Source organism: Aythya ferina (assembly GCF_964211825.1).
Source record: "Aythya ferina genome assembly, chromosome: 2".
Taxonomy (NCBI): Eukaryota; Metazoa; Chordata; class Aves; order Anseriformes; family Anatidae; genus Aythya; species Aythya ferina.
The window spans coordinates 42,545,218-42,554,631 of NC_140297.1; the positions used below are offsets into that span (position 1 = coordinate 42,545,218).

Here is a 9,414-nt window from a genome sequence, read left to right on the forward strand (position 1 = left end):
CACTGATGGTAAGTGAGATCTTAACAGAATATTTTACCATGGCTTTTCAAGTCTGTAGTCTCTAGGACAGAAAGATTTTTTATTTGATACCTGCATAAAAACAATAAAAAAGTTTGTGGCTTTCTTTTTATAGGATGAATTAAAAATACTTGTCCAGTTTTATATGTTCCCATAATAACCCTTCACTGGGGAAATAGACTGTCAATTATTCCTGTTTTTCATTTCAGATTTTTACATTCTGCTTTTAACACGGAGAAGGTGAGAAGTAAAACTAATTTCCCAAGTGATTTTGTTTTTCTTCATAATGAAAAATGTAATTTGTAATGTTTCAGATGATGTAGAAATCAGCTACAGATTTAAATGGCAAATTTCTGCTCTCCGTTAATATGACAATTCATTCCAGCTGAAGAGCCACCTTTCCCTCATCTGTGGACATCCTGCCATCAGTCACATATGCAGGAGGTGCTATACTTGGGAAGCTTGTGGGGATTTTGTCCGTTTTTTTTTTTTTGTTGTTGTTATTTTTTTAACTACTTATTATAGGCTGTAGTCATCTATCAGGTGTAATTTTAGGGTATGGAAGGAGAAGCACTTTCCATTAGAGCTCTATTTATGGTAAATAAGTCACAAGCTGTGAGAGCTACATAAACCGACCACCAACACAACTGTTGTTTCAAGTCTAAAGAAGCATATAAGGAGAACAGCCCTGAGAATTTGATGATGGTTCCTGATTTGATGCTGCAGGAAGTTTAGGGTATTTTGAAATGTTTCTGATAATAGTTGGGCATTCCATAAAAGCAAGCTGTCTGCCTGAAAATCCATTATGTACAGGACACTTTGAAAAAAACAAACAAACAAAAAACAAACCTATACATATTTATTTGGTGAAGGGGAGTTCAGCAAAGCAACCTTAGTACTAGCAATGACATGGCACAGTAACAATTTTAACTAGGTTGCTATACATTGTTCTCCAGTTTGATTCCCAGAGCACGTACATCAATTTTTCTAGCCTTCATTTTCACACAGGCAGTACGGCTCTGCCAGGTGATGTTTCAGATGGCTTCTGTTTGTTTTGAGGCACTTTGCCACGATGTTCTGCAAAGGGCAGAGCTAAGGGCATTGAGGCTGGACTCGGGCGACCAGGACAGGACTAGACGTTTCCATCAGGGAAGCAGCAGGAGCTGCTGGCTTGCGTACAAGGTGGCTTCACTTGTCATTCCCTGTGCCTGAGCTCCCCTCTTCTTCTCTTGAAGTGTTTGAGAGTTGCAAAGAAGGTTGTGGCTGTGTGTCAAAGATCACTTCTAAGCTATCTTGTTTATCTAATGAGAAATTACCATGTGGCTGCTGTGTTGTTTTGTTTTCATGAATTCAGAGCCTGGGGTCCCAGTCCATACTGCAAGCCCCTGCCAGGCTGGCTCTGAACTAGAAAAGATCAAGCAAGGCCATCCCTGCCACAAACAAGTTACAGACTGGTGTGAGAGACAGGCTGTAGAAGAAGGAGCCCTGCAAAGAAGCAAAGAGATGGTGTTGGTCAAGGTTAAAGGCAACTGGTGATGTGGGAATGCAAGATGAGCAAAAGAGGGGCCTGTCTGAACAGCCCCAATTCTCAGCAACAACAGCAGAGATAACTAAGAAACGGGATGAGAGCGTAGCAAACGCAGGGATGGACTCTGCTGCTCTCCTGGCCCCTGAGAGTTTGTGGCTGAGGTAGTTTATGAGCCAGAAGTGGCAGTCTTCTTTAACTACCTGCATTTTTGGACACAACGCAGAAAATCCAAGGAAAGATGGGAAGAACAATTTTCACAGGTTTTTGTGGAGAAGTCCTCCCCATGGCAGTTTCTGTGAGGGATGGTCTGGGGGAAACCAGGCACTGCCCCAAGCATTAATGGCTGTAATATCCCATTATTTGTACAGAAACTGAGGCCAAGCTGTTCATGGGCTGAATGCAAAGCTCAGATGGTAGAGGAGCTCAAGTGCCTTCTGTGGTTATAGTCAAGCTGCTGCCAACTGACTTCATGTCTTTAATCCAAACACCTGAACTGAAAATGTTTCTGACTCTTCCCATCGATGTATTTCATTAGTTATCAATAACTCCTGGGTGAACATATGAACAAGTATATTCTGAAATAACTTGAAACTTGAGCAGAAATAAATTTTAAAAAGTTGTAGAATCTAATGATTTATTTTTTAAATAATTTTTAAAATGGAAATGACCTCTATACATAATTTCATTTGCTTATTACCATGATATTTTCCTGAATAAAATTAAAATATAGCAAAGTCATTGCTTTTAGGACAAAAAGTTAAGCTCAGTTTTAATTATGTCATCTGAACCCCTGCACTGCCTGGTCAAACTGTGAGGACTATCAATATGCATGGGGCATTGTCTCATTAAGTAAAATTCTCCCACTACATCTGTTATCTTCCTCCTCTTTATTTTTGGAGTAATACAATATCCAGTCAGGTAGATAACTGTCCTTACTGTCAGGTATGTAAAGAAAGATAATATTTTTTTATTAAGTTTGAAGGCATTAAAATTTGAAGGAAAATAATTAAATTGTAAGCCTAAATATATATATATAACATTAAACACAAATTGTATATTGATTGCAGTATTACTCGGTATGGGCTAAATTTTGGCAACTTCACTTTGCAAAATGGGCCCTAACTTTTTATATGAATTTTGGTCTGAGTTTTAATAGTAATCTTTCCTTAATAGTTGATCCATGGCAAATTCCACATTACTGGCAATTCCAAAATGTGTCCTGCCCTATCGGTTTGCTCTCTTCTCTGTTTCTGATGCATATACCTGGACATCCTGGGACTTTAGCAGAGTTTCAGGTTAAAGGAGAATCCCTACTGGAGTTAAGGTTTCAGTGTTCTCCCCTTTTAGTCCTGTACAAATGTATAATTATCATTGCAGTTTCAATTCAACCATAGTGTCCTGATCCAGGCGCCTTGGAGAGGTGGGGAATGCTTCTTGGCCATGTCTCTGGATACGCAGGAGCACCCAGGCAGGTTTCAGACAGCCTGGAGGTTAAGAACAGATTATAAAAAAGACCTATACGGTGATCTTCCCACTAATACAGTTTTCAGCCCTTGGCAGTGAATGACTTCCTCATCCTGGTTACATATAAATCATGGTGTTTGGTAACACCGCACAGACTTAAGCTTTTCCAGCGTTTCTGTGCATTTGGTCTTCACGCTGTCTTCTAGCAATGAGTTCTGTGGTTTGTTTATACTTGCTGTGAAGAAACATTTTAATGTTGGTGAGTTTAAACCTGTTGCCTGAACTGGAAATTACCTATTTTTGATTTCTTGCAGTGGTCTGGCTGGTGTTAAAAAGGGACGGGAGTATGTTATCACACAGCAGTGAAACAATTTTGTCCTTTTTCACAAGCAAGACTTAGGTTTTCTTGTTGTAACTGAATAGCAGAGCAGTATTCTCCTTCTAACTAGCTTTACTGGGCCTTGGATCAAGCTTTAGAAAATTTTTTAAATGATTTCACTACAATAATAGCAGGATCATTTATTTTTAGCACAGAATGTAGCTAGTGCATTTTATTTTGAGATGCTATTTATAGTCTATTTAATTTTTTTTTCTGGTGAGCAAAAGCCTGAATTTACACTTTTATTGCTTTTTAGCAATAATTAAAATTTGTTTTTATAAGCTTAGCTATATAATCGGCTATGAGAAGCAATGAATTTCTGTAGCTTCTGATGTTTGCAAATATTTGTTGTAGTTGTTGTTTGGTTTTTTTTTGTTTGTTTGTTTTTGTTTTTGTTTTTGTTTTTGTGACCAGTGGCCATCTGCTATTAAATCACTTCAAAGCTTTGGTATGATCCTTAGGTACGGCAAATACAGCATCATTTTAAAAAGAAGTTATTTGGGGAATACTGAGAATGTTGAGTTGAAGGAAACATAGCTCTTGTGAAATTCATGCTAAAGTAAAATTGATTACCCTCTTTCTCTTGAGGAAAGATGAAAACTTCATTACTCTTGGTGGTCAATTTAAATAACCATTTCTAAGGAAACTACTCTTTATTAAATTTCTTAGGGACAAGAGCAACAGGAGTAGTTGAGGAATGCAAAATGAGTCCCTGTAAGATAAACTGGCTGCTTAACTAGCTAAGAAGGAAGATGGTACTGCATATTCATTTAGCTCAGTACAATTTCTAAATAACTTCTGAAGTTGACTGAGTTTCTGTGAATGTCTAAGTTTAGACCGTGGAATGGGGAGACAGAGATTTACCTCACTGAGCTTTCCTGGAATCGTAGAGATGCCAAAGTAAATATTTTTAATACAAATCAAAAAGACCCCTGAGTTCTCAATTCTGTCAAATTAATCTGAGTGTTTAGAAAATCATTTTTTTTTCCAAGGAAATTTGCCTACAATATATCTGGCCTTATATTTGATCAATGTCTTATTTAAGCAAGAGGCAGGAGACAGTTATTGTCAATCAACTGGTTTGCAACTAAATCATAGCATAGCTTGGGTTGGAAGGGACCTCAAAATCATCAAGTCGTCGTGTCCCCCCCCCCCCCCCCCCCCCATAGGCAAGGATGCCACCCACTAGATCAGGTTGCTCAGGGCCTCATCTAACCTAGTCTTGTGCACCTCCAGGGATACAACTTCTCTCTGCTGTGCAAGGCAGCTAGCAGGAACTCATCAAGACCTGGATGCTCTGCAGCCAACTTACCCTTGCATGAGTCAGGATTTTGGTGCAGGTTCCAGCTCTTGCCTGTCTCACTCAGCACTTGGAAGTGGGTTCAGTGGGAGAGGGTTTGGAGAGCAATGATCGTGAGTTGGGAAGTCAGGCAGGTATCTGATGGAAGGCTGGAAGAGGATGTAGGAGGGACAAGTTTCTCTTTAGGGTATGAGCATGATGGGGTCTCCTTGAATTCAAGGTCATACTTGCACTCTTTAAAAAGTCATGCAAATAAATAAAAATCATGGTCTCCTTGTATTAATTTAAAAATAGTGATTTCACTTTTATATAATAATTTGAAGTAGTTCTTCTGCTTTTGATGGAGTAGCTCTATGTTAATATAGCTGAGATTAGAATTTGACCCTAACTGTATAATGAAATGATCTTGCTTTTGAAGCATCACTGCATGGAGATGCCTGGCTTTCTGAGAAAAGTAAATTGGGCTAACGCTTTGTCTTCAGTCAGAGGGATGCTGCTCTGACTGACTTAATTCTGACTCACTTTGTCTCCAGTGGTACCTTGCAATCTTTGCAGAATTTCCAGGCTTTGTTTTCTATTCACAGTCCTTAGGATCACTGTTGTTTGGTGCCAACATAAGGGATAAGAAGACAAATCTAACCTCCCTGGTCTTGTCTTTCTTCACCTGTGTTCCACAAATCTTCAGTCATTGTCCTGCAGAAAGGCTTGCATGCAATCATTTCCTCATTTGGAAGATGAACTGTATATTGCCTGATGGAGCCCTCCTCCGCTTCTTTTTTTTTTTTTTTCTTTTCTTTTTTTTTTTCTAAATTCAAACTCTACTTGACTCATGTGCTTATTGGTTATAAAGCCTTTCTGACCAGCCTTCAAAAGTGCCTGGTAATTTCACATATTCCTCTTCTACATCATTCAGGTAATCTTCCATTGCTGTGCAGATGTCAACGCTTATTGACAAAGGTGGCTTGGGGAAAAGTAACTTAAAATGCAATCAGAAAGAGACTTCCTGTGGATGCAGTAGTGGTTGTAGCATTATACCTAACCCGGTGGTCCAATTACCTTGTCAATGAGTGAAATACCCTCTGCAAAAAAGAAGTGGAGAAGAGTATACACAGCCAACTTCTGAAGATCAATATAGTCTTGGACCCATCTCAGATTAATTAGATGTGTGGATAGCACTAGGGATGTAAAAGGAATTTTATAGGTATATAGGTGTATGCGTATTTTCAAAACCAATAAGCAAATTTAATCCTCAATGCTTAACAAGACACAACTCACAATGGGTTGATTTTCCAGAAGTGAAAAAATACCAAATATTGAAGATTAAGTCTCTTTTTGGGCTCTCTAATTGAACATTTTTCCATAATGGAGGAAGAACCAAAACAAGTCAATTTTTATTTCCTTAAAGTTCTTGGTCTCAGGAGCTTCCATGTAATATACACTATGCTGTGAAAAAATAAATGAGAAATATCAGGTGAGGGTAAAGGAAAACAGACCACAAAATTGGACAATAGGGCTGTGTGTTTTTTGCAGGACATGGAAAATAGTCATCTAACAATAACAGTAGCCACCCTGAGTCAAGTATTCTATCCATTTCCTGAGATAAATAATCACAAAAATGTTTCAGATGCTGATGTTAATAATACAGTACTGTTATGCTCTGCCTTTCACACTGTCCCTTGCTTTTCATACAGTTCAGCACAGTGACAACGCCAGCAAAGCAGTACGTGTTGGCTGTCCGCTGCAAAAACACAGTTGACACCTTAGTCAGACACCTCACAAAGGAAAACCGTCCCTGAAGGTTTAGCAAGAATCTCGGAAGATGTTGCTGCTAATTTACAGAAGGCAAGGCAGTGAGAAGATGCCCTCCTCAGGGACAATGTCCCCGCGTTGTCCCAAGACAGCAGCAGAGAATCTGTTGCCTTTGAAAAACAGATGTTATGCAGGGAAGATGAACGACAACTGGGAAAGCTGACCGGACTGAAAGATTATGCAACCATACATTGCTGAAAGATGGAAGTCAAATGCATTTGCTTCCCTTTCTAATAGAAAAAGATTTAGAGCAAACAGGAAAGGCACAGAAATGGGTAAGAAGCAAAGGTTTCTTCCCCAGTAATTCTGTGCATTAGGTAGAGCAGATTATTCTGCTGCTTGCACTGGGAAAAAGAGGGACAGCAGGGGCAGTCCAGTCAGAGAAGACTGCTGATTTGTGCAGGGTTGCAAAAATAATGGCAAGTCTAAAACTGAGCTGGAATTTGTGTGGCTTGAATTCATCTCCAGTTTCAGTCAACAGGGACTGTGCTCTTCTCAGCATCATTCAGTGGCTAAGCTTGTAGCGATTCCAAGTCAGTGTTATTTTCCTTTCCCTGTCATTTTAGGATTTTGCAACCGTGGTTCTGTTTTGTGCTAATGTTCATTAACCCCCCTCTTGGATAATATGAGTTCTTGAAAGGTGAAGCTTGTTATGCATTTAGACACATCCTAGCCACTGATTAACACACCCGTGTACTCGAAGATGTCTGTCGTATTGCAAATGTACTGCAGGCTGTACAATCTCCCTTCTGCCTGAAGTGAGATAAGTAATGGTTCTCTCCCCCACCCCTCCATCCTCTGCCCGTGTTATTTACCAGACATCTTAAATTTCTCTTACGGTAAGACTGATGACTGCCCTTAGACCTGGAAGACTGCAGCATCCTGCAAAAAGGCTAGCACGAAGAAACAGTCAGGAAAATTTGGTACATTTTCATTCTCTAGCACTTTGCGTTTTCAGTTCAACATATACTAAAATTGAGTCAAAAACACTGCAGATCTGCCTCTTTCCAAAACAGCTCCTTGCCAACATCTCCATTTGAACCATTAAGCGTTGGCTCTGTATTTCTTCCTGATCACTATCATGTTAGCTAGAAGAATTAAACACCCTGCTCCACTGCATTTGACAAACTGCTTCTTCAAAACTGCCCCTGGAAAATTTTGCCTAATGCTATCCTTCCTCTCTTGCCATAATAGGAAAGTGGCTGCCTTATGTTTTTACCCTTCAACATGTAACCTCTGAAATTTTTCTACAAAGCTAGAATGCTTTTCTGTAGTTTGTTTGTGGAACTATATCAAAGAATATGTTTTTCACAGTATACTAATGAAAACAAGATAAAGTATGAAAATCTGGCATGTTTGGATCTTTTTTTTTTCTTTTTTTCTTTTTCTTTTTTCTTTCCCCAAGCTATTATAGAGCAGTTTCCTTCCTTCCTTCCTTCCTTCCTTCCTTCCTTCCTTCCTTCCTTCCTTCCTTCCTTCCTTCCTTCCTTCCTTCCTTCCTTCCTTCCTTCCTTCCTTCCTTCCTTCCTTCCTTCCTTCCTTCCTTCCTTCCTTCCTTCCTTCCTTCCTTCCTTCCTTCCTTCCTTCCTTCCTTCCTTCCTTCCTTCCTTCCTTCCTTCCTTCCTTCCTTCCTTCCTTCCTTCCTTCCTTCCTTCCTTCCTTCCTTCCTTCCTTCCTTCCTTCCTTCCTTCCTTCCTTCCTTCCTTCCTTCCTTCCTTCCTTCCTTCCTTCCTTCCTTCCTTCCTTCCTTCCTTCCTTCCTTCCTTCCTTCCTTCCTTCCTTCCTTCCTTCCTTCCTTCCTTCCTTCCTTCCTTCCTTCCTTCCTTCCTTCCTTCCTTCCTTCCTTCCTTCCTTCCTTCCTTCCTTCCTTCCTTCCTTCCTTCCTTCCTTCCTTCCTTCCTTCCTTCCTTCCTTCCTTCCTTCCTTCCTTCCTTCCTTCCTTCCTTCCTTCCTTCCTTCCTTCCTTCCTTCCTTCCTTCCTTCCTTCCTTCCTTCCTTCCTTCCTTCCTTCCTTCCTTCCTTCCTTCCTTCCTTCCTTCCTTCCTTCCTTCCTTCCTTCCTTCCTTCCTTCCTTCCTTCCTTCCTTCCTTGTTTTTCCTTCCCCAACAAGACCTAGCAGGAAGCATGCAGTGCAGTAGCTACTTCTGTTGCTGTTAGGTAGAGAATGGATGCATTTCAAATCCACCTAGATGTTTGAGGTGCTTGTCATCACCATCCCAGTATGGTAATTTTCATGCTAAAAGCAGCAAGGTACCACGTTGTTTTGAAGTTCACACATTTCTGTCCTGAAGGCTGCCAACCCCTGTGTATAACGTTACCTGGTGCTGTGTAGAGGTGCTATATAATGAATAAAAGTGATTGCCTTCCTGTAATTCTCTCTGACATACTATTTTCTTTCCTGCTTATTGCAGAAACGAGAGAATGTCTGGCTGTTTTAACTTCTCTCCAGGAAGACACCCAAGTTTAAGGTTGCTACTCTACTCCTCTTGCCTGCAGCAGCTGTTGCTCCGTGATAGTTTACCTCTGTGGGTTTCTAGGAAGTGCTTTGTGGTGTGCCTGTGCTCTTTCAAAGAAAACATTGTGAGAACTTTTTTTTATCGATCTCCAAATGATTGTGCAATATTTTTTCCTGTTACTATATTTGTTAGGAATGTGTTGCAAGGTCAGGTAGGCTTTCACATGTGAGTGTGTTAAAGGGGGTTAAGCCAGCCAAATTAGTCACCAGTGACTGAAGACATGGAGTTGCTCAGAATCTAGAGGGTGCACCCCGGAGTGAGTATCCAGATGCTCTTGGAAAATCTAACTGAACTGTCATGTATCTGTTTGAGAAATGGACGACACCTGTGATTCTAGTGCCAAATGTACAATGCTCCTCTTAGCAGGCTTAAAGTGAAGTTACTTTACAGATGAGGCAGC

At 40.2% G+C, this 9,414-nt stretch overlaps 1 protein-coding gene across 2 annotated transcripts in view; it reads left to right on the forward strand.

Moving 5' to 3' along the window:
• Nucleotides 1-8,947, forward strand: part of LOC311432293 (uncharacterized protein) — a 239,213-nt gene extending 230,266 nt beyond the window's left edge. Inside the window, exon 4 of one of the 2 annotated variants that reach the window (XM_084510556.1) lies at nt 8,910-8,947. In XM_084510556.1, coding sequence (XP_084366682.1) covers nt 8,910-8,936 — 27 coding nt within the window. In that variant the 3' untranslated portion in view covers nt 8,937-8,947. Of the gene's footprint in view, nt 1-6,380; nt 7,179-8,909 lie in introns of those variants that run through there. The other variant, XM_084510555.1, reaches the window with a different exon arrangement.
• The last annotated feature ends 467 nt before the right edge of the window (nt 8,948-9,414 follow it).